The sequence below is a fragment of the Marmota flaviventris genome, chromosome 2 (genome assembly GCF_047511675.1).
Source record: "Marmota flaviventris isolate mMarFla1 chromosome 2, mMarFla1.hap1, whole genome shotgun sequence".
NCBI classification, from domain to species: domain Eukaryota; kingdom Metazoa; phylum Chordata; class Mammalia; order Rodentia; family Sciuridae; genus Marmota; species Marmota flaviventris.
This window is the reverse complement of record NC_092499.1, coordinates 175,963,239-175,988,656: the sequence shown is the minus strand read 5'-3', so window position 1 is coordinate 175,988,656 and position 25,418 is coordinate 175,963,239. Positions and strand designations below refer to the sequence as shown.

General features: G+C 42.5%; 3 protein-coding genes across 4 annotated transcripts in view; all 3 read right to left on the bottom strand.

Annotated features, from left to right (window-relative positions):
• The window catches only part of LOC139704809 (signal-regulatory protein beta-1-like), a 39,903-nt gene extending 38,349 nt beyond the window's left edge, over positions 1 to 1,554 (bottom strand). The window contains exon 1 of the mRNA XM_071609116.1: positions 1,386 to 1,554. Coding sequence (XP_071465217.1) covers positions 1,386 to 1,458 — 73 coding nt within the window. The 5' untranslated portion in view covers positions 1,459 to 1,554. The remainder of the gene's footprint in view (positions 1 to 1,385) is intronic.
• Positions 1 to 25,418, bottom strand: part of LOC114106959 (signal-regulatory protein beta-1-like) — a 355,204-nt gene that overhangs the window by 196,552 nt on the left and 133,234 nt on the right. The gene's annotated exons all lie outside the window — the stretch shown is intronic.
• LOC139704763 (signal-regulatory protein beta-1-like) lies at positions 19,026 to 25,114 on the bottom strand. Its single transcript, XM_071608815.1, has 3 exons — positions 24,787 to 25,114; positions 20,016 to 20,133; positions 19,026 to 19,411 (listed from the first exon to the last, which is right to left on the bottom strand). The coding sequence occupies exons 1-2, from the start codon at positions 25,082 to 25,084 to the stop codon at positions 20,018 to 20,020; spliced, it is 414 nt and encodes a 137-aa protein (XP_071464916.1). The 5' UTR covers positions 25,085 to 25,114; the 3' UTR covers positions 19,026 to 19,411; positions 20,016 to 20,017.

Below are 25,418 nucleotides of genomic sequence, written 5' to 3'. Positions count from 1 at the left end.
AGCGTGTGAATTGCTCAGTGCAACCCTCCCTGCATTGCAGAAGTGGATGCATTTTGTAGAAATGGCCACAAGTTGAGTTTCTCACACAGAATACTTAGAAAAACAAGAACTATTTGCCAGATATAGGCAGGAAGTAGAAGAGCCCAGAAGAAGAAAACCACAAACCCTTTTCCTCCTCCATTCTCTATGCCCATTGGCAGAAGCTGTACAAAGCGTGTAAATCAGGCCACATATGCATTGTTTACTAACTTCATATACAAATTTAAACCAGGCACCCTTATTATTGCCTTCAAAAAAAAGAAGAAAGAAAAGAAACAAGATCCAAATCCTCTTGGGGTCTCTAGACCACCATGATGAGCATGAGATGTCCCAGGTCTTTGGAAGCAGACATCTGACCCCATGATGTTGTGCTACACACCATTAAAACAATGTCTGGCCACATGTAGGGTCAGGGCCACAGAGTTTGAGAAGATGGTGGTTGAACCACGAGCTCCAGATCAGAGCATCTGCACCCAAACCCCAGCCCTCGCACTGCCCCTGAATGACCACGGGGCTCCTGGTGCTTCTGCTTCTTAGCTGTAAGGTGGGTGACCAGAGTGTCTGCTGTGGGTATCATGGTCACGTGATGAGCTGTACAGCATTTCAGAGAGTCTGGCCCATGGTGAGTGTTCAAGAAATTGAAAGTCATTACTCAGTAGATTTCCTGAGGTCTGGAAACTTCCCCTGGCACCCTATGATGTAATAAGGGTAAGGACATCATCACAGCCTGTGTCAGTCAACTCTTCATTACTGTAAGTAATACCTGAGACAAATCCACTTATGAAGAGAAAAGTAGGATGACAGCTCACAGTTTTAGATGTTTCAGTCCAGCATTGATTGGCTCCATGGCTATTGGGCCTGTTGGAGGCACCAAATCAATGGAGGGAAAGGTATGATGGGACAAAGCCATGTACCTCAAGGCCAGAGTATGAGAGAGAAAGAGAGAGAGAGAGAGAGAGAGAGAGAGAGAGAGAGAGAGAGAGAGAGAGAGAGAGATTGCTTGTTCCATGGCCTTGAGGAGGTCACCTCATCTTTCATGTCTCAGAAATTATCAGGATACAAACATTGATCTTTCTGGAAATGTATTTTGTGAGCTAAAATATTACAATATGCAGGTCATTCTTGTCACTGCTGTTTGAAGCATCAGCTGATGTGATGCCTCTGGCCCCAGCTGCAGGGGAGGCCTCCCAGAGACACTGCTCAGGACCCTTGGTCTGGGCTCCAGATACTGCCCTGTCCCAGCCTCTATGGCAGAGCCTGTGTTTGTCCTGAGTCCCTGGGAGTCCATGGGCAGAACTGACCCAGGGAGCAGGTCAGAGGACTCTCCCCAGACAGTGGTCACTCACCTGTGAGTCCCAGAAGGAGGGTCAGCAGCAGGACAGTACAGGGACGCTGGGGCCAGGAGGCAGGTGCAGACATGGTGGAGCCCTGAGGAGCCTGCTGTGTCCCAGTGTCTGTCCTGGGGAGATCCCTGACTCTGCTCTATGGAGAGAACTGACACTCTGCCTCCCTTGCTGCAAGAGGAAGTGACTGTGACAGAGTGACAAGCATTTCCTCCAAAATTGTGAAGTAGAAACCAGGAGCACAGACAGCAATGGTTAAGGGTCTCTCGTGCTGCATTTTCATAAGGAATTGGACAGGACCTGAAAAACAAGGCCTCCTTTTCCCTGGGTCTGTGCTGGTCCACTAGGCCCCTCATGGTTTCCTGGGCCATAGTGACAGTCTTTTGTGGAGTCGCAGGACATGCAGAATGTTCCCCAGACTCCTGACCCTGAGACCCTGGTGTGGCTAGCTGGTGGCCTCATTCTGCAGCAACTACACACAGAGCTACTCAGCTAGAGGGAGGAGGAGGCTCCTGAGACCTGCTCAGTGTTGGGGGGGAACTTGATCACCTCCTACCATGGCCAATCTTTGCAAATCTTTTTTTCTTTAATGGATTATAGTTACACATAACAGTTGGGTTCATCCTGACAAAACCATACATGCATGGAATTAAGTATCAATTCTGAATTCCCCCTTTCCTTCCCATACTCAACCCACATCCCCTCTTCTTTCTTATTTTCTACTAGACTTCATTTTGCTCATGTTTTTATTTATTTTTGATTGTTTATTTTGATTTACACAAAATGTAAATTTCCCTGTGGTGTATTTATATTACACATAACATAATTTTTAAAGAATTCATTCTGCATTTCCTCTGTTTTTTCCATATCTCCTCTTTGACTCTTGATCTCCTTCTATTCTGATGACCTTTCCTATATCTTTATTATATCTTCTTCTTCTCTCCCTCTTTCCTTTATTTAATTCTAGTGTTCACAGCTGAGAAAAAAACTGACTTTTGATTTTCTTCTTTTTTTATTATTCTGTTTACTTATTTTTATGTGGTGCTGAGGATCGAACCCAGGGCCTCGCACGTGCTAGATAAGAGCTCTACCACTGATACACAATCCAAGCCCTGACCTTTGATTTTTCTGAGTGTGGCTCATTTCACTTAGCACGATGTTCTTTATGTATATCAATTTACTAGCAAATGTCATAATGTCATGCTTCTATGTGGCTGAGCAGAACAGGAAGTGACTGTGACAGTAAAAAAGCAATTTCCTTCAAAATCGTGAAGCAGACAATTTTGTGACAGAGTTATAAAGACTAAGAGAGATAAAGAGAGAGAGACATAGAGAGAGAGATCACTTACTCCATGGCCTTGAAGAAGTCAGTCATAAAAAGCACAGTTTCTTAATCCATTCCTCTCTTCACAGGTACCAGCTGATTCCATAATTTAGCTATTATGAACTGTACTGCTATAAACATTTAGGTGTCTGTGTCCCTGTGGTATGCTGATCTTCAATCTTTTGAGAAAATACCAAGGAGTGGGACAGCTGGTCATGTGGTGGTTCCATTCCTCGTTATTTGAGGATTCTCCTTTCTGCTTTCCAGAGTGGTTGCCTTCATTAGCAGTCCCACCAACAGTGTATGAGTGTACATTTTCCCCTCATCCTCACCAACTCTTACTATGATTTGTGATCCTGGCATTTGCCATCTGTCTGGAGTGAAATAAAACCTTAATGTAGTTTTGATTTGCAATTTCCTGATTGTTAAGGTCTGTAAACAAGTCAGGATGGCACATGGCATTTTGCCAGAGAAATGTTAGAGTCTGTAAACAAGTCTGGATGGTGCCTGGCAAAATGCCAGAGGGAGTGGTTTGTGAAGTAACTCCAGTGACCCATTAAGTATGGAGATTCCTTATTGGTTGACTGCTGTATCGAGTTTATGTTAATTAGATAAGCTGTGTGGAATGTATAAATACCGCTCCTGTCCTACAATAAACGGCTCCTACTCCTGCTGCATCAATCTACACAAGTTGTTCGTCACCCCCCCGCCCCCAGTTATTTTGCTGCAGCCGGGCTGTGGCAGATGGTGGCCCGTACGGGGAGCCCCGGGACACTCGGGGGTAAGTGACGGAAAAAAAGCTGCCCGTCTATAGATAGGACGGGAGCAAATCTGCTCGTCCCTAGACAGATAGGGCGAGAGGAAAAATGGCCATTTTGAGAAAATGGAGAAGATTGATACAGTATGTTTGTGTCTTGTTTTGACTTGGTGTATTGTATTGTCTTTGTGATGAAAATATGGAAGGGGTGAAAAGTAAATTACTAAGGGAAGAAGGCACCCCAGTGGAACCAAGAGCAGTTAGGGCATGTATTGATAAAAGCACAGGAACTCTAGTCAGAAAGAAAAAGAAAGTTCAAAAGAAGAAGGATTATCAGGAAAAAAGTTGCAGCAAAAGGTTATTACTGAATACTTTTCATTACCGGAGGGTGCATAAATTGGCGTGGCGGCTGCCACGTGCAAGAGCCGGTCATGGTGCAGCAAGGGCTTTCCAAGCAGCAGCAGCCAGCTCTTCCCTGCTGCCCGCCCGGGGAGCGGGACTCCACTTCAAGAGCCGAAATCCAAACCTGACCCAGAGGCACAGTCTCACAGGCTCTTGCTCCCTGTGCCCAGTAGCAGTTTGAGTCTGGGACACTCCCCAGGGCCATCTGGGGCTGCCCGGGATGCTACAGCAGCCAGAAGATGCTACCAGAGTCCCTGATGTTTGGTCATTTTCAATGCCAATAACTAAGCTACAATGGTTCTCCCACACCTGGAGGCTGATAAGTAATGAGCACCATTAAGGCTTATTTCAAATGTAAAAAACCTTGAGATAATGTACTAAATTGTTCAGAAGGTTGTTTTCTTAGTGCCTGCTGGAATACCACAGGATTTTCTTTAGCCAGCATTTGGAGTTCCTGCATTCGTCCCAGTGCCAGTGAAAACGAGGGTGGAAGAATTTCCAGTGTTGCTGAAAACTGGACGAAACTTCGGCTGAGAAACAGATGAGACTTCGGAGCTGTTGCTGTTTCTGCTGCTACAGCTTAAGCTAGCTGCCTGCAGAACTTACCTGGACTGTCATTTAAGCTAGCTGCCTGCAGAACTTACCTGGACTGTCATTTAAGCTAGCTGCCTGCAGAACTTACCTGGACTGTGATTTACCTGGACTGTAAGTTAATCTATTGAGACACTGATTTACCTGGACTGAGACAACAAACTGTAATCTACAACAAATTGTAACTTGGTATCTTTGCTAACGGTGTCATTGCTGGTATAATTTTTCCAAGGGCTTCTCGCATGGAGCCATCAGTTGGCTTGATATTGTGGCATTTTGTATCCTCCGCTTCTGCTTGTAGCAGATTATTTATGGTGTTTGTGTAAAAAACCACTATGGTCGTTATTTAATTTTTTTTATCATTTCATGATTTTTATTTATTTTTTTAATTTTTTTATTGTTGGTTGTTCAAAACATTACATAGTTCTTGATATATCATATTTCACACTTTGATTCAAGTGGATTATGAACTCCCATTTTTACCCCGTATACAAATTGCAGAATCACATCAGTTACACATCCATTGATTTACATATTGCCATACTAGTGTCTGTTGTATTCTGCTGCCTTTCCTATCCTCTACTATCCCCCCTCCCCTCCCCTCCCCTCTTCTCTCTCTACCCCCGCTACTGTCATTCATTTCTCCCCCTTGTATTAATTTCCCCTTTCCCCTCACTTCCTCTTGTATGAAATTTTGTATAACCCTGAGGGTCTCCTTCAATTTCCATACAATTTCCCTTCTCTCTCCCTTTCCCTCCCACCTCTCATCCCAGTTTAATGTTAATCTTCTTCTCATGCTCTTCGTCCCTACTCTGTTCTTAGTTACTCTCCTTATATCAAAGAAGACATTTGGCATTTGTTTTTTAGGGATTGGCTAGCTTCACTTAGCATAATCTGCTCTAATGCCATCCATTTCCCTGCAAATTCTATGATTTTGTCATTTTTTAATGCAGAGAAATACTCCATTGTGTATAAATGCCACATTTTTTTTTATCCATTCGTCTATTGAAGGGCATCAAGGTTGGTTCCACAGTCTTGCTATTGTGAATTGTGCTGCTATGAACATCGATGTAGCAGTGTCCCTGTAGCATGCTCTTTTTAGGTCTTTAGGGAATAGACCGAGAAGGGGAATAGCTGGGTCAAATTGTGGTTCCATTCCCAGCTTTCCAAGAAATCTCCATACTGCTTTCCAAATTGGCTGCACCAATTTGCAGTCCCACCAGCAATGTACAAGTGTACCCTTTTCCCCACATCCTTGCCAGCACTTGTTGTTGTTTGACTTCATAATGGCTGCCAATCTTACTGGAGTGAGATGGTATCTTAGGGTGGTTTTGATTTGCATTTCTCTGACTGCTAGAGATGGTGAGCATTTTTTCATGTAGTTGTTGATTGATTGTATGTCCTCCTCTGAGAAGTGTCTGTTCACGTCCTTGGCCCATTTGTTGATTGGGTTATTTGTTATCTTATTGTCTAATTTTTTGAGTTCTTTGTATACTCTGGATATTAGGGCTCTATCTGAAGTGTGAGGAGTAAAGATTTGTTCCCAGGATGTAGGCTCCCTATTTACCTCTCTTATTGTTTCTTTTGCTGAGAAAAAACTTTTTAGTTTGAGTAAGTCCCATTTGTTGATTCTAGTTATTAACTTTTGTGCTATGGGTGTCCTATTGAGGAATTTGGAGCCCAACCCCACAGTATGTAGATCGGAGCAAACTTTTTCTTCTATCAGACAGCGTGTCTCTGATTTGATATCAAGCTCCTTGATCCATTTTGAATTCACTTTTGTGCATGGCGAGAGAAAGGGATTCAGTTTCATTTTGTTGCATATGGATTTCCAGTTTTCCCAGCACCATTTGTTGAAGATGCTATCCTTCCTCCATTGCATGCTTTTAGCCCCTTTATCAAATATAAGATAGTTGTAGTTTTGTGGATTGGTTTCTGTGTCCTCTATTCTGTACCATTGGTCCACCCGCCTGTTTTGGTACCAGTACCATGCTGTTTTTGTTACTATTGCTCTGTAGTATAGTTTGAAGTCTGGTATCGCTATACCGCCTGATTCACACTTCCTGCTTAGCATTGTTTTTGCTATTCTGGGTCATTTATTTTTCCATATGAATTTCATGATTGCTTTCTCTATTTCTACAAGAAATGCCGTTGGGATTTTGATTGGCATTGCATTAAACCTATAGAGAACTTTTGGTAATATCGCCATTTTGATGATGTTAGTTCTGCTTATCCATGAACAGGGTATATTTTTCCATCTTCTAAGATCTTCTTCTATTTCTCTCTTTAGGGTTCTATAGTTTTCATTTTATAAGTCTTTCACCTCTTTTGTTAGGTTGATTCCCAAGTATTTTATTTTTTTTGAGGATATTGTGAGTGGAGTGGTTGTCCTCATTTACATTTCAGAGGATTTGTCACTGATGTATATCAAAGGAATGCCTTTGATTTATGCGTGTTGATTTTATATCCTGCCACTTTGCTGAATTCATTTATTAGCTCTAATAGTTTCTTTGTAGAGCCTTTTGGGTCTGCTAGGTATAGAATCATGTCACCTGCAAAGAGTGATAATTTAAGTTCTTCTTTTCCTATTTTTGTGCCTTTAATTTCTTTCATCTGTCTAATTGCTCTGGCCAGTGTTTTGAGAACTACGTTGAACAGAAGTGGTGAGAGAGGGCATCCCTGTTTTGTTCCAGATTTTAGAGGGAATGACTTCAGTTTTTCTCCGTTCAGAATGATGCTAGCCTGAGGCTTAGCATAGATTGCTTTTACAATATTGAGGTATGTTCCTGTTATCCCTAGTTTTTCTAGAGTTTTGAACATAAAGGGATGCTGTACTTTGTCGAATGTTTTTTCAGCATCTATCGAGATGATCATATGGTTCTTATTTTTAAGTCTATTGATGTGGTGAATAACATTTATTGATTTCCGTATATTGAACCAGCCTTGCATCCCAGGGATGAATCCTACTTGATCATGGTGCACAATTTTTTTGATATGTTTTTGTATCCGATTCGCCAGAATTTTATTGAGGATTTTTGCATCTAGGTTCATTAGAGATATTGGTCTGTAGTTTTCTTTCTTTGAAGTGTCTTTGTCTGGTTTAGGAATCAGGGTGATGTTGGCCTAGTGGAATTAATTTGGAAGTTCTCCCTCTTTTTCTATTTCCTGAAGTAGCTTGAAAAGTATTGGTATTAGTTCCTCTTTAAAGGTTTTGTAAAACTCTGCTGTATACCCATCTGGTCCTGGGCTTTTCTTAGTTGGTAGTCTTTTGATGGTTTCTTCTATTTCCTCAATTGATATTGGTCTGTTTAGGTTGTCTATATCCTCCTGACTCAATCTGGGCAGATCATATGACTTAAGAAATTTATCGATGCCTTCACTATCTTCTAATTTATTGGAGTATAAGGATTCAAAATAATTTCTAATTATCTTCTGTAATTCTGAAGTGTCTGTTGTGCTATTGCCTTTTTCATCCCGTGTGCTAGTAATTTGAGTTCTCTCTCTTCTTCTCTTCGCTAGCATGGCTAAGGGTCTGTTGATTTTATTTATTTTTTCAAAGAACCAACTTTTAGTTTTGTCAATTTTTTCAATTGTTTCTTTTGTTTCGATTTCATTAATTTTATCTCTGATTTTAATTATTTCTTGCCTTCTACTTCTTTTGCTGTTGTTTTGCTCTTCTTTTTCTAGGATTTTGAGATGAAGTATGAGATCATTTATTTGTTGGTTTTTTCTTTTTTTAAGGAATGAACTGCAAGCAATGAATTTTCCTCTTAGAACTGCTTTCAATGTGTCCCATAGATTCCGATATGTTGTGTCTGTGTTTTCATTTATCTCTAAGAATTTTTTAATTTCCTCCTTGATGTCTTCTATAACCCATTGATCATTCAGTAACCTATTGTTCATTCTCCAAGTGATGCATGCTTTTTCCTTCCTTCTTTTATCGTTGATTTTCAGTTTCATTCCATTATGATCAGATAAGATGCATGGTATTATCTCTACTCCTTTATATTGTCTAAGAGTTGCCCTGTGACATAATATATGATCTATTTTTGAGAAGGATCCATGTGCTGCTGAGAAAAAAGTGTAACTGCTTGATGTTGGGTGGTATATTCTATATATGTCAATTAAGTCTAGGTTATTAATTGTGTTATTGAGTTCTATAGTTTCCTTATTCAACTTTTGTTTGGAAGATCTGTCCATTGGTGAGAGAGGTGTGTTGAAGTCTCCCATGATTATTGTATGGTGGTCTATTAGACTCTTGAACTTGAGAAGAGTTTGTTTGATGAACATTGCTGCACCATTGTTTGGGGTATATATATTTATGATTGTTATGTCTTGTTGGTGTATGGTTCCCTTGAGCAGTATGTAGTGTCCCTCTTTATCCCTTTTGATTAACTTTGGCTTGAAATCTATTTTATTTGATATGAGTATGGACACTCTTGTTTGTTTCCGAAGTCCATATGAGTGATATGATTTTTCCCAACCTTTCACCTTCAGCCTATGTATGTCTTTTCCTATCAAATGTGTCTCCTGTAGGCAGCATATTGCTGGGTCTTGTTTTGTGATCCATTCTACTAGCCTGTGTCTCTTAATTGGTGAGTTTAAGCCATTAACATTTAGGGTTATTATTGAGATATGGGTTGTTCTTCCAGCCATATTTGTTTATTTATGTTACTAAACATGGTTTGTTTTCCTCTTTGATTATTTTTCCCCCCTTTAGTGTCCTACCTCCCACTGTTGGTTTTCATTGTTATTTTCCATTTCCTCTTCCTGTAATGTTTTGCCGAGGATGTTTTGAAGAGATGGTTTTCTAGCTGCAAATTCTTTTAACTTTTGTTTATCGTGGAAGGTTTTAATTTCATCTTCCATCCTGAAGCTTAATTTCGCTGGATACACAATTCTTGGTTGGAACCCATTTTCTTTCAGTGTTTGAAATATGTTATTCCAGGATCTTCTAGCTTTCAGAGTCTGTGTTGAAAGATCAGCTGTTATCCTGATTGGCTTACCCATAAATGTAATCTGCTTCCTTTCTCTTGTAGCTTTTAAAATTCTCTCCTTATTCTGTATGTTGGGCATCTTCATTATAATGTGTCTAGGTGTGGGTCTCTTATGATTTTGCACATTCGGCGTCCTGTAGGCTTCTAGGATTTGGGATTCTGTCTTATTCTTCAAGTCTGGGAAGTTTTCTGGTATTATTTCATTGAATAGATTGCTCATTCCTTTGGTTTGGACCTCTATCCCTTCCTGTATCCCAATGACTCTTAAGTTTGGTCTCTTTATGTTATCCCATATTTCTTGGATGTTCTGCTCATGGTTTCTTAACAGTCTTGCTGAGCTGTCTATGTTCTTTTCAAGTTGAAATACTTTGTCTTCATTGTCTGATGTTCTATCTTCTAAGTGTTCTACTCTGCTGGGAGTATTCTCAATTGAGTTTTTAAGTTGGTTTATTGCTTCCTGCATTTCTAGGATTTCTGTTTGTTTGTTTTTTATAACCTCTATCTCCCTGTATAGTTGATCTTTTGCTTCTTGGATTTGTTTATGTAATTCATTGTTGAAGTGATCTTTCATTGTCTGATTTTGCTGTCTGATGTCTTCCTTGAGACTCCAGATCATCTGAAGCATGTATATCCTGAATTCTTTATCTGACATTCCATCTGCTGCAGATATTACCTCTTCTAACTTTGAGTTGACCTGCATTGCTTGTGGTCCTTTCTTTTCTTGTATCTTCATACTGTTCGCGTTTCTTTCTGCTTGGTGAAACTGTTGTGCTATTGAATTTTCCCCCTATATATTTATATTGCTCTTTTATAGTTGCAAAGTCTCCCTCGCAGGCGCGGGCGGCGGCTCTGCCCCTCCTCCAATTGGGGCAATGTGCCTACCATGCCGGCAGGCCGCTGGGCCTGTTCTGCCGGTCGGTAGCAGGTCCGCCTACCTTGCAGGCGCGGGCAGCAGCTCTGCCCCTCTGCGGGCCACTGGGCTTGTTCTGTCGGTGGTCGCAGTTCTGCCTACTTTGCAGGCGCGGGCAGCGGCACTGCCCCTCTGCAGGCCGATGGGCCTGTTCTGCCGGTGGGTCGCAGGTCTGCCTACCTTGCAGGCACGGTGGGGGGGGGGCAACTCTACCCTTCCGCAGGCCGCTGGGCCTGTTTTGTCTGTCGGTTGCAAGTCTGGCCTGTTCTGTTGGTGGTCGCAGGTCCGCCTACCTTGCACGTGTATGGGGCAGCTCTGCCCCTCTGCGGGCCACTGAGCCTGTTCTGCCGGGGGGTCGGATGTCCGCCTACCTTGCAGGCGTGGTTGGCAGCTCTGCCCCTCCACGGGCCACTGGGCCTGTTCTGTGGGTGGTCAGAGTTCCGCCTACCTTGCAGGCGCGGGGGGAGGGGGCGGCTCTGCCCCTCAGCAGGCTGCTGCGCCTGTTCTGCCGGTGGTCACAGTTCCGCCTACCTTGCAGGCGCAGGGGGGTGGCAGCTCTGCCCCTCCGCGGGCCACTGGGCCTGTTCCGTCGGTGGTCACAGTTCCGCCTACCTTGCAGGCGCAGGGGGAGGGGGCGGCTCTGCCCCTCTGCAGGCCGCTGCGCCTGTTCTGCCAGTGGGTCGCAGGTCCGCCTACCTTCTTGTTATTTAAATTAAACAAAAGGGGGAAATGTTAAGGTCTGTAAACAAGTCAGGATGGTGCCTGGCATTTTGCCAGAGAAATGTTAGAGTCTGTAAACAAGTCTGGATGGCGCCTGGCAAAATGCCAGAGGGAGTGGTTTGTGAAGTAACTCCAGTGAGCCATTAAGTGTGGAGATTCCTTATTGGTTGACTGCTGTATCGAGTTTATGTTAATTAGATAAGCTGTGTGGAATGTATAAATACCGCTCCTGTCCTACAATAAACGGCTCCTACTTTTTTATATACATATTGGCCATTTGTGTTTCTTTTTTGAGATGTTTCTGTTTACTTCTTTGTCCCCCTATTTTTGGGGGTTACTGTTATTATTATGACTTAGGTTGAATGAACTGAAGTTCTATGTACTCTGAATACTAATTCCCTGTTGGGGAAGTGACTGGCAAGGATCCTCTCCCGTTCAGTAGGCTTTTTTTTTTCATTCCCTGCATCATTTCCTTTGCTGTGCATCAGATGTTAACTGATGGCATCCCCCTTACTGATTCTTGGTTTATTTTCTTGCACTCTGGGGGTTTCATTAAAGAAATTGTCGCCAGCACCTACATGATGGAATGTTGGCTCTATGTTTTCTTTTAGAATTTGCAAGATTTCTGGACTAATTCCTAAGTCATTGATGCATTCTGATTTGACTCCTGTGCAGGGTGACAAATATGGATCTAGTTTCTTTTTTCTTTTTCTAATTAATTAATTTATTTTAATTAGATATATATGATAGCAGAATGCATTTTGATTCATTGTACACAATTGCAGCACAACTTTTCATTTCTCTGGTTGTACATGATGTAACATCACACCATATGTGCAGTCATACATGTATCTACGGTAATGATGTTCATCTTATTCCACCATCTTTCCTGCCCCCATGCCCCCTTCTAACCCCCCTTCCCCTTTGCCCTCTCAAAGCTCCTCCATTTCCCATGCCCCCCCATTATGGATCAGCATCTACTTATAAGAGAGGACATTTGGCCTTTGGATTTTGGGGATTGACTTACTTCCCTTAGCATGATATTCTTCAACTCATTCCATTTATTCTCTTTTAATGCTGAGTAATATTCCATTGTGTAAATATACCACAGTTTTATATCCATTCATCTGTAGAAGGGCATTTAAGTTGCTTCCACAGGTTAGCTATTGTGAACTGAGCTGCTATTAACATTGATGTGGCTGCGTTAGTATAGTATGCTGATTTTAAGTTCATTAAGGGCAGACCAAGGAGTGGGAGAGGTGGGTCAAATGGTAGTTTCATTCCAAGTTTTCTAAATAATCTCTACACTGCTTTCCATATTGGCTACACCCATTACAGTCCCACCAGAAGTGTATGAGTGAGTGTGCCTTTCTCCCCATATCCTTGCCAACATTTATTGTTGTCTGCATTCCTAATAGCTGCCATTCTGACTGGAGTTTTGATTTACATTTCTCTATTTACTAGAGATGTTGAAAATTTTTCATATATTTATTTATTTATTTATTGTATATTTTTTCCTGAGAAGTGTCTGTTCAATTCCTTAGCCCATTTATTGATTGGGTTATTTGTTTGTTTGGTGTTAAGTTTTTTGAGATCTTTATATATTCTGGATATTAGTGCTCTATCTGATGTGTGAGAGAAAAATTTGCTTCCAAGATGTAGAGACTCTGTTTAATGCACATATTCTTTCTTTTGCTGAAAAGAAACTTTTTAGTTTGAATCCATCCCATTTATTGATTCTCGGTTTTAATTCTTACACTATAGGAGTCTTATTAAGAAAGTTGGGGTCTAATCCCACATGATGGAGACTAGGGCCAACTTTTTCTTCTATTATATGCAGGGTCTCTAGTTTTATTCCTAAGTCCTTGATCCATTTTGAGTTGAGTTTTGTGCATGGTGAGAGACAGAGGTTTAATTTTACTTTGTTTCATATGGATTTCTAGTTTTCCAGCACCATTTGTTGAAGAGGCTATCTTTTCTCCAATGCATGTTTTTGGCACCTTTGTCTAATATAAGAGAATTGTAATTTTGTGGGTTAGTATCTCTGTCCTCTGTTCTGTACATTGGTCTACCAATCTGTTTTGGTGTCAATACCATGTTCTATTTGTTACTATTGCTCTGTAGTATAGGTTAAGGTCTGGTATAGTGATGCCACATGCTTCACTCTTCCTGCTAACGATTGCTTTAGCTATTCTGGGTCTCTTATTTTTCCAGATGATTTTTATGATTGCTTTTTCTATTTCTATGAGGAATATCATTGGGACTTTGATCAGAATTGCATTAAATCTGTATAATGCTTTGGTAGTTTGTTTATTTTGATAATATCAATGCTGCCTATCCAAGAGCAAGGTAGATCTTTCTAAAGTCTTCTTTTTTTCTATCTTTAGGGTTCTATAGTTTTCATTTTTAGATTATTCACTTCTTTTGTTAAGTTGATTCCCAAATATTTATTTATTTGTTTGTTTGTTTGTTTTTGTTTACTTGAGGCTATTGTAAATGGGGTATTTTTCTCATTTCCCTCTCAGTGTATTTGTCACTCATATACAGAAATGACTTTGACTTATGGGTGTTGATTTTATATCTGGCTTCTTTGCTGAATTTATTTACTAGTTCTAGAAGATTTAAAATGGAGATTTGAGGTTTTCTAGTTATAGAATCATATCATCAGCAAATAGTGCTAATTTAAGTTCTTCTTTTCCTATCCATATCCCTTTAATTTCTTTCATCTGTCTCATTGCTCTGGCCAGTGTTTCAAGAACTATGTTAAATAAAAGTGGTGAAAGAGGGCATCCCTGTCTTGTTCCAGTTTTTAGAGGAATGCCTTCAATTTTTCTCCATTTAGGATGATGTTGGCCTGGGGCTTAGCATAGATAGCCTTTATGATGTTGAGATAAGTTCCTGTTATCCCTAGTTTTTATAGTGTTTTGAACATGAAGGGGTGCTGTATTTTGTCAAATGCTTTTGCTGCATCTATTGAGATGATCATATGATTCTTATCTTTAAGTCTACTCATGTGGTGAATTACATTTATTGATTTCCATATGTTGAATAAACCTTACATCCATGGGATAAATCCTACTTGATTTTGGTGCACAATCTTTTTGATATGTTTTCGTATTTGATTTTCCAGAATTTTATTGAGAATTTTTGCATCTATGTTCATTAGAGATATTGGTCTGAAGTTTTCTTTTTTTTATGTGTCTCTGGTTTTGGAATCAGGGTAATATTGGCCTCATATGATGAGTTTTGTAGTGCTGCCTCTTTTTCTGTTTCCTAAAATAAATTGAAGAGTATTGGTATTAGTTGTTATTTAAAGGTCTTATAAAACTTGGCTGTGTATCCATCCAGTCCTGGGCTTTTCTTGGTTGGTAGGTTTCTGATGACATCTTCTATTTCACCACTTGATATTGGTGTATTTAAATTGTGTATATTTTCTTGATTCAATATGGGGAAATTGTATGATTTAAGAAATTTATTGATGGCTTCAATATCTTCTATTTTATTGGAGTATACGTTTTCAAAATAATTTCTAACTATATGCTGTATTTCTGTAGTGTCTATTGTGATGTTTCCTTTTTCATCACATATACTGATAATTTGAGTTTTCTCTCTCCTTCTCTTCATTAGCATGGCTAAGGGCTTGTCAATTATATTTATTTTTTCAAAGAAGCAACTTTTTGTTTTGTCAATTTTTTAAAATTTCTTCTTTAGTTTTGATTTCATTGATTTCAGCTCTGTTTGAATTATTTTCTGTCCTCTATGGCTTTTGCTGTTGATTTGTTCTTCTTTTTCTAGGGCTATGAGATGTAATATGAGGTCATTTATTTCTTGACATTTTCTTCTTTTAAGAAATGAAATTCATGAGCTTTCCTCTTAGTACTGCTTTCATAGTGTCCCAGAGATTTTGATATGTTGTATCTATGTTCTCATTTACCTCCAAGAAATTTTTAATCTCCTCCTTGATGTCTTCTGCAACCCATTGTTCATTCAGTAGCATATGGTTTAGCTCTAGGTGTTGGAGTTGTTTTTTATCATTTATTTTTTTCATTGATTTCCAATTGCATTGCATTATGATCTGATAGAATGCAGGGTAGTATCTCTACTTTTTTGTATTTGCTTAGAGTTGCTTTGTGGCATAGTATGTGGTCTATTTTAGAGAAGGATCCATGTGCTGCTGAGAAGAAAGTGTATCCACTTGATGCAGGTTGAAATATCCTATATACGTCAGTAAAGTCAAAGTTATTAATTGTATTATTGAGATCTTTAGTTTCTTTATTCAAGTTTTGTTTGGAAGATCTATCCAGTGGTGAGACAGGTGTGTTAAAGTCACCCAAGATTATTGTGTTGTGGTCAATTTGACTCTTGAAGTTGAGAAGAATTTGTTTGATGACCACAGCTGCTTCATTGTTTGAGGCACATATATTTATGATTGTTATGTCTTATTGGTGTATGGTTACCTTGAGCAGTATGTAGTGTCCATCTTTATCCCTTTTTATTAACTTTGGCTTATGTCTCCTTTATGTGATACGAGGATAGAAACCCCTGCTTCTTCCGCAGTCCATGTGAGTGGTATGATTTTTCCCAACGTTTCACCTTTAGTCTGTGTTTGTCTTTTCCTATCACATGAGTCTCCTGGAGGCAGCATATTGTTGGGTCTTTTTTTTAATCCAGTCTGCTAATCTAAGTCTTTTGATTGGTGAGTTCAATCTGTTAAATTTCAGGGTTATTATGGAAACATGGTTTGTATTCCTAGCCATATTTGTATATTTTTGTTATTTAACTTGACTTGATTTTTTCTTTGTTTATATTTTCCTTTAGAGTACTACCTCCCTCTGCTTATTTTCATTTTTGTTTTCCATTTTAATCTTCATGGAATATTTTGCCAACGATATTTGTAGTGCCAGTTTCTAGCTATAAATTCTTTTAACTTTTGTTTATTGTGGAAGGTTTTCATTTCATCATCAAATCTAAAGCTTAATTTTGCTGGATACAAGATTCTTGGTTGGCACCCATTTTCTTTCAGAGCTTGTTATATGTTCTTCCAAGATTTTCTAGCTTTCATGGTCTGTGTTGAAAAATCTGCCATTATCCTAATTTGTTTTTCCCTATATGTAATCTGATTCCTTTCTCTCATAGCTTTTAAAATTCTCTCTTATTCTGTATGTTGGGTATTTTTATTATAATATGACTTGTTGTGGATCTGTTGTGATTATGTGCATTTGGTGTCTGGTAGGATTCTTGAATTTGGATTTCCAATTCATTCTTTATGTTTGAAAAGTTTTCTGATATTATTTTATTGAATAAGTGGTTCATTCCTTTGGTTTGGAACTCCATGCCTTTATCTATCTGCATAAATCTTTAATTTGGTCTTTTTATGCTAGCCCATATTTCTTGAATGTTCTGTTCATTGTTTCTTACCTTTTTCATGGTGTAATCTATGTTCTTTTCAAGATTATATGTTTTGTCTTCATTGTGTAATGTTCTATCTTCCAAGTGATCTACCCTGTTAGTGATGCTTTAATTTGAGCTTTTAATTTGGTTTATTTTTCCTTCATTTCAAGTATTTCTGATTTTTTTTAGAACTTCTATTTCCCAGTTGAGGTGATTTTTTGCTTCCTTTTATTTATTTATGTAGCTCCTTGTCAAGGTGATCTTTGACTGCCTATATTTGCTCTCTTATATGTTCTCTGAGTTCACAAACATCTTAACCATGTCCATCCTAAACTCCTTCTCTGTCTTTTCTTCTGCTGTGTCTGCCAATGATTCTAATAATGTGGTGTCTTGATTTCTTTGGGGCACTTTCTTCCCTTGTCTTTTCATGTTGCTTGTGTGTCTTCCCTTCCAGCTCTGTGGGTCCAGAGTGTTATTGTTTTTACCTTATAGGTTTGTAGTGCTCTTGTAGGGTTCCAAGACCTCTTCTTTGTGGGGAAAGACAATGTTAACAGATCCCAATATCAACAATATACCACCTATAAACAATTTGTTGTTATTAAGATGTTTACAGTTTGGTCTCAATGTACAGAAATGTCAGATTCAATTATTATATATAATAAATACAGTAGTTTTGTAGAAGGGTTTACAGTTTCTAATGGAGGACAATGAACTTGGGGTTAGGCATAGGATGATATGCTGAGGAGGTAGTTTGTGAGGATATAGAGTTAATATATCTTAGAAAGTGTGAAAGAGAAATCTAATGAAGATGGTTAGTAGCAATAGAATAGACAGGAACTAATTCAGGGTAGAAAAGTACATGAGATGACAGTAGAGTACATAAAACAAACACACATATGTATTTAGAAAAATACAGGATGTTAAAATAGTAAAATTCAGCAGGGGAAATAAAAATCAAGAAGAAGGAGGAGGAGGAGGAGGAGGAGGAGGAGGAGGAGGAGGAGGAGGAGGAGGAAAGGGGGCATATACAACACTTCTATATTATATTATTCAGATGGCCAAGTTCTCAAAATCCTATTTCATGGAAAGTTCTTGTTTTCAAATATGCTGAGGATATGAGGGTGAGAGGATAGAGGGTAGAAGAAAAAGAGGAAAAAAATACTTGAAAGAAGAAACCAGGATTGTCACTAGTTTTAGAGATCTTTCCTGCTTCTCTTGTCATCCAATAGGTGAGGTTGTCTGTTGTAAGCTGGTGTCTCTGCCTTCAGGGTGGTGGATGTAACCAGGGCGTGAAGGCTGGTGCTAGTGCAGGGTGACTGGAAGCAGGGAGTGGCAACCACCAGTCCCTGCAGGGAGACTGCACCTCATGGGTCCCTTTGTGGGACTACTCAGATGACTTCAGCACCCGGTATTGTCTCCCTCTCTTGCCTGGAGATTTCCCAGTTCCTGGTTTCTCTGTTAGGCTCCAAACTTTAGCCCTGTCTCTCTCTCCCTTAGCAGTTCCCAATCAAGGAACCTCTCACATTGGAGCTCCCATGGGCGGCGCCCTGGTTGCACTGTGCACCTGTGTTGGGCAGCTATTTTGTTGGTTACCACAACTGAGGAGGGGGGAAGTTGAAAACCTGGTACCTGGCCACTGGGAGCCTCCCCCACCTATTATGGTGAGAATGTTGAGCCAAGATGGAGGCAGTCTGTTTCCAGTACAGGGATGTCTGGTGGGTTGGGGCAAGCTGGGCAATGGCTTGTGCTGTGGGTAGGTAGCACCTGAGTGACCTGTGTGGGAGTGGAGCAAAGTCTTGGAGATCTGCAGATGTGTTGATGGGTGATTCTGCTAAGGCGCTCAAGCCCTGTGTTGGCTAGAACTTCAGACTTTGGGTGTGGGGAGCCAGGAGTCCTGCTTGAATGCAGTGGTCACAGCGCTGGTGATTTCTGAGGAGAGCTTAGGGGTCTTCTAACACTCTCGGAGATGCAGTATTCTGACTAGGTGAGATCTGGATCACAGAGCAACATAGAATGCTGCCTCCCTCTGACCCGCCATCTTCCTCCTCTTCTGCTTTTCCATTTTTCAGACTGCTCTATTTCTAGTCTTCAGATAAGAGTTAGCTGGGCCATGGACCTGCTCCTCTTGGCTGTGGGCTGCTACCCCCAAGGGCCAGGCCCTGGAAGCAGGGAGAGGCCCACCAAGGGGCCTGGGGCTGGAAATGGGATTGGAGATAAAGCTCTGGGTGAAGTTGTTGGGCAGCCTCTGACCCCTAGCCTCTGAGGGAGGCTTTTCAAGATCATTATTTTTCATGATCAGTATGGAGATGGCTTCCCAGATTTTCAGTTTGGAAGGTGACTTTTACAATCCTGCTATTCATGGAGAGCAATGATTGCCTTTATCCTGGACAATGATGATGTTCATAAGTGCTAAGGTAGAAAATCATTCAGGTGGAGAAAAACCTTTTTTTTCTGATTATGAGGCATAGGACACTTAGGTAAAGAGGACTGAGAATATTTTTTCTTATTAAACAAAAATGAGTTTCTTTTGAAGAGCTCAACAAGGCTGGGAAGGAGGGCTTGGCAGGCAAAAAAAAATGACTCTTGAGAGTGAGGACTTTGGGTTTTGATGGCCAAGCCCAAGGCAATGAGGAGGGTCATCCTGATGTGTTTTGATGGGACTTGCTAGTCCCATTCTGGGGAGGGGTCATGAGTTGCAGCCCAGAGGCAGGTCCCAGGGCCCTGCTCAAGACCTTGAGTGCATACTCAGCCATTGGGCATAAAGGGCCGGACAGAGGAGCATCAGGGGCCTGTGGGCTGGTGGGTGTCCTGGGAGGAGGCATTTGGAACAGCATCTACAGAGGCATCTCCACAGCTCCTTCTCTCAGGCTGAGCATCACAGTGCAGTAAGAAGGTGGCAGAAACTGAGAGTCCCAGGCAGCACGAATGATGAAGGATCTGTGGGAAACATGTCCACATTCAATTATCTGCTCACCATTCATGAGAGTATCCTGAGATCAATCATATTCTCATGTGACTGTCCAGGGACACCTGTTTGAATAAACCAACAGCCCCAAGGCAGGACTCTTAGCTCAGCCTCTCCTGTTTTCTAACTCCCCTTCCCTTTTCCTACAATGAAAGTCAAGAGAGCGGCCCTGAGAGCAACTCATCTAGAACTTCTCAACATTGCTCCACATGGTAGAACCTTCCTGTCCATGGAGGCCCAGCAGTTGACTATTGGACTAGTCTAGGGGTGGATTCAAAGGGACATACCAAATCTGCTGACCCTCATTGCACCATTTTGGCCCATCCTCTCTGGAGCCCTTAGGACTCAGTGGACACCCATTGCCAACTCTTGACCTCCTCATCTCCTGCACACCTCACACACTTCCTGGGAGCTGGGAACCCCACAGAAGTTTCCTGAGATCCTGAGGGTGCTGAGGGGTGTGTCCCTGGTTCTCTAGACCCACTGACTCTGCAGCTGTGCACAAGTGGGCTGGCACTCCCCCTGGCTCTGCCCCCTCTGCAGCAGGCTTTTCTCCACCCTCCCCTGGGTTCTTACAGTCAGGACTTCTGCTTCCTGTGGATGTAGAGGGCAGAAATACTGACTCCTAGAAGGATCTTGGGGCCAAGGAAGAGGGCTATGAGGTATGAAGAAGCAAGCATAGACATCACTGCTCCTGAAAACCAAGGGACAAGGGGAGACATTAGAAGGACTCCTACATGTCTATTCCCAGGAGCCTGCACTTGCCCCAGGTGAGGCTACCTGGGCCCAACAAAATTGTGAAGCTTGAGCTCACACCTCCTGTCCTGGCTGCCCTGGTCAAGCCTGGGGCTGATGCCTGGTCAAGAGGCTCCTTATTCCCATCCACCCAGCCTCAGGTCCAGGAGTGTCCTCCTTGAGGGCAGGTGAAAACATGAGCTCCATGCACACTGCCCACCTGCCATGGAGATTCCTACTTGACCCTCACCATCTCATGGAGACCCATCACCATCTCCTCCTGTTATGGAGACTGAGGCCTGGGGGGCTTAGGGAGAGTCATGGCTTAGAGGACTCCAAACCCAGAGAAGCTCCTCCCTGGAGTCCTATATACTGATAACTAAGATCATGTTCTCTGGACCAAAACAATGACCAGTGTCTTCATGCCAAGAAACCAGTTTTCAATGGGGCATGCATATAGGGTGAGGACCATTTCATGGTGCTAGAGGAGAGCCAGGCTGCCTGTTCAGTACCATGTGTAGGTGAATGACCCTGTGTCTCAGGACGTTGGGGAGCCTGCTAAGAAGGTGTAAGATGAACTCATAAAATTTCTGTCTGAAAAACACATTTTTGGGTCAAGAAAATGTTTCTCCTATGTGTGAGGGACCAAAATCTCCAAAGAGCAGACCACCCCTCCAGTGCTGTGTCACCTGAAGTCTTTCTGTTGGACACACAAAGCCATCTCCAGAGAAGCAGACCTGTGGAAACTTTTCTTTGTCACTAGGGGCCATTTTCCTCTAAAATGATGCTAACAACAATAGAATTTTTTTTGTAAATAAAGAAATGGTGCCAGGTCCACAGGAAGGAGTGGACACTGCTACCCTGGGGGCGATGGTTCTCAGCTGAGTGGTGCTCTGGGACTCCCCCTCAGTGGAGGAGAGCTGCACTGCCTACCCCCTCCTCCCTCTAGAAGGCACCAGCATCAGAGCCTGCCTGAGCAGGGAGTGGAAGGCCCCGCTCCTCTCCTCCAGTGAGAGCAGCTCTGGGGTTCCTCTGGCTTCTGTGGGGGCAGCTGAGATGCTGCTTCTTCTCTCCTCAGGTGGGAGGGACACTGATGTGTGTGCTGAGAACATTCCAGGAAGCTCCTTGATCCCCTATGTCCATCACAGAGGGCACTTCCTATGGAAACCCAGCTCCAGGAGTGGTCTGGGAATTAGACTCTACACTGTGAATATGAACCTGGGACTCATCAGCTGGCTGGTAACATGGCCCCAGTGCTGGAGGTCAGTGACACCTGGGCAGGCACTGGCCTGTGATCAGGTGCCCTTGTTCACTCTTTCACCTGAAATGAAATGGTTTATCCTCAGGAAGGGAGTTCCTGGCATCTGGTGCTTAAACATAAATTAGGAAATGGTTGGTATTAGGCTGTGGCATTGGAGGGCTATTTCTGGGCGTCATTCCCTCTGAGGAATGACAATGAGAAGCTAAACGTGAGTCATCTCATGGTAAAGGTGAAGTCTGGGAGCCAAAGATGTTCCTGGTGGATTTTTTTGTCTCCTGGTGAAAGAGGGCAGCAAAAGTGGAGGTTTGGTTCCTGGATGTAATTCCAATAGTAGCAGAGCTTTAGCAGAGTTTACATCCATCCTCAGGTTCAAGGGCTTTCCCGTGGGAAGTTGTAGAAACTGGAATTGAAGTTTCAGGCTATATTATATCAAAGCACTCAAAGACCTTCAGTTGACTTCTGGGTTGCTGACCACAGTCACAGCAGGATGGCTGCCAATTAACTCTGCTCCAAAGACATCCAGTGCCATCTTCCGTGTCCCTTCCCCCAAAAAAATACCTCTCATGCATCATGAAATCCTCACTGTATCCCAGAAAGAAGAAGTACTGTGGTCCAATGTTACAGAGAGGATCTGGGATGGGCCAGGGCACACTTCCCATGGGATGGCCCTCAGGATGCAGTTTTATGCTGATGTCCAGGTGTGTCACAGGAAACTGGGAGAGTCTCAGACCAATAACTGAAGCCTCCTCCCACAGAAGCAATAAAAGAAGATCCAGATGAAACCCAAGCAAGCAGAATAAGGGAAATAATAAAGAAAAGAGTCAAGAGTCAATAAAATGGAACACAGAGAAGTAATAGAGAACATCGTTGAAACACAAAGTTGGTACCTTTAAAAGATCAATAAAATTGAAAATGCTCTTACACTGATGATGAAGAGGAGGATAGACAGAGAGAAAGGACATACTAGTAACATCAAGACTAAACAGGGTGTATTTGTAGAAGAGATTCTGCAGATTTTAGACCGAAATCTGCAATTAGGAAGTTGACACTATACATAAAATAGACGAAAACTGCTTCAAGAAGCTCAAGGTACCCCAATGCACCCAAAATTAAATCTAGCACACGAATGGTCTTTAACTGCTAAGGAAAGACATAATTTTTAAATCTTGGGGAAAGGCTTCCTAATGCCCAGGTGGTTTTGTAAGGAGGTTGTACCATGCACTGAAGGATGAATTAAAACCAATGTTGGTACAGAGAAAAGAGCAATAAAAGGAATTTTGAAAAATTTGAATACATACTCCAATTATTTTTTATGATTAGAGAAAACTAATATTATTTTTATTAACTGCAACAAAGCTGTTGGATTGGTAGAAGAATGACTTCAGCATTCAACCATTTTAGCTGTGGACTGCACTGGCACTGATATGCATTTCTGACAAAGTGATTGATTAGTGGATGGGATTAGGTAGCCTCCATGTGTCTCCTACCATGAGGGAAATTGTCTCTCACTTCCAATTATTACTCTTCCTGCAAGAAGGGACAGGGATAAATCAGTGGCCCAGTGTTAACCCAGCACATGAAGCCCATGGTAGGGCATGCTGGAAGGAACCTGGACCTTGAAAGAGTCTGTAGGAGTCCAGACCTGCTCCTGTGGTTACACAGGGAAATAGGGCACATTGGCTACAGAATGGGGTCTCCAGAATGCTGTGGGTCTTTGGGACAATATTCATGAGAGAGGGAACATTTTTTTAATCAGCAAAAATTTGCCTATAGCTGCTGTTGGCCCGGTCCCCAGTGACTTTAGATTTGCCTAGAGTAGTTTAGATAGTTTCCACAAGTCAGGGAAGGAAGCCATCAGCAACACTCCCATTGGTCTCCAGGGCTGTCCTAGTTTCCCTTTCTGTAAACTCCTAACACACAGGTAGTTGGAGCATCAAAGGAGATTATACACAAGCAGAAATTTACATGTTGTGATGAGGGTTTGAGGGTCGTCACTTCAGTAGGTCTGTGACCACAAATCAGGAGGAAATTAAGACCCCTGTGGAGACCACTCAATGTTACCTAGGGGCCTGCTCCAAACAGTCTCCACCTCCTCAGGGAGTCCTTTCCAGATTTCACCTGGTAGGTACCAGCATTTGTCGAGTGAGGCTACAGATGTGTAGGAAAATTCCAATATTGAATGAAGGCTGGAAAGACTCTGAGGAAAATAACAAAGCAACTGATAGGTAGATAGACAAAAGGCAGGACAGTAGGACAGGACAGTCCCCCTCCCTCTCTTTCTTCTTCAATGTCTGTTTATGTCAGAAGATCCATGGAGAGATGGACCAAACTCCTGACAGTGGATACTCTAGAGGTAAGGAGTGGGGGATGGAGGGGAATTTAAGGTTATAATACATATTTATAGACTTGTGAATTATTCTGTAATGGATAGGAATACTAAAATTAGGACTAAAAAATTAAAACAAAAAGATACAAGACAGAAAAGACCCATTCACCTGGAGTGGAGACCCCCCCCAGGGAGATATGTTTTTCTTTTTGGTCCTGGAGGTTGAACCCAGAGGTGCTGATCCACACAACCACCTCCCCAGCCCTTTTTAATATTGATTTAGAGACAGGGCCTCGAGGGGTTGCTCACAGCCTCACTAAGTTGCAGGTGCTGACCTGGAATTTACCTCCCTCTTGCCTCAGCCTTCTGAGCTGCTCAGATTAGACACTGACCCTCGCCAGAGAAGTGTCTGTACCCTGCTCCTTCTGGGGGGAGTTAAAATAATTAGCCTTCAGGAGGTGGCTGGCTGCGTACCACCTGGCAGGTGACCACCACGTCCCCACCCTGCACACAGGAGTTCACCAGGAGCCCACTAATGTGGTTACAGGTCGCGTCCTTGTTCTCTGTGACGACTGAGGCAGTTTCCATCTTGGACATGTGTCCATTCTCCAGTCAGGTCACTTGAAGCTCAGGAGGTAGAACTACTTTCCTGGCAGGTGATAGTTACCTGGTTTCATCACTGTGTGTTTTGGGGGGACCCTCAATGTGGGTGGAAAGAGAGAAACAGAAAGATGGCCATGAGGATATGACAAGTGTCAGGTGAAGAAGGCAAGTGACAGCTGCCAGGACAGGCCCATCCCCCTTCCTTCTTCCTTAGTGTCCCTGTTTGAAGGCCCCATGAGATGTGTGCCCAACCCAACAGAGGAGACCCTCAGAGTGTGGGTGTGGGGTGCTGACTAAGACGCTGCTGTGTGCCCAGGCTCTGGGTGCCCTGTGGGAAGGGGGGTCACTGCTCTCACATCACAACACACACAGTGTCAGGATGAAGTAGAAAAGCATTTGGTCAGCTGGAATTGAGGCCTTACCAGGGGTGTTGTCCAGGCCTTGCTCCCTGGGGCCAGCAGAGACCTGCAGGGTGTAGCTCCTGGTGGTGGCTGGCTGCCCGTCATGCTCCACCCGGCAGGTGAACGTCACGTCCTCCCTGTGCACAGAGGAGTTGACCAGCAGCCAGCTCGTCAGGTTGAAGGTCCCGTCTTTGTTCTCTGAGCGGGTTGAGGCCATCTCTGTCCTGGACACATTTCCATTCTCCACCCAGGTCACCTGTAGGCTCCGGGGGTAGAAGTGCTTCACCTGGCAGGTGACGTTCACCTGGTTCCATGTCATGGTGGGTTGTGGGGTGACCTCCACGGTGGGTGGAACTGAAACAGCACAGGGAGAAGCTGTGACCTTATGGCACAGATGCTGAGCTCCTCCCAGCATGGCAGGGGCCTCCGTCAGGACAGTGCCAGGCATGCAGAGGGGCTCAGACACTGAGAGTTTGCAGGGGAGTGAATAGCGCCTGCCACCCACAGGTGCCAAGTGACCAGCAGCTCCCCTGAGGGTAAAGTGAGTGAGGCTGACAGGCTGCCTATAGGAAGTGAGCAAATAGATGAAATTTCCCTGAACATCAAGGTTCAGCTCTTCCCTAGGAGAAGCTGATGTTCAATGAAATGAAGCC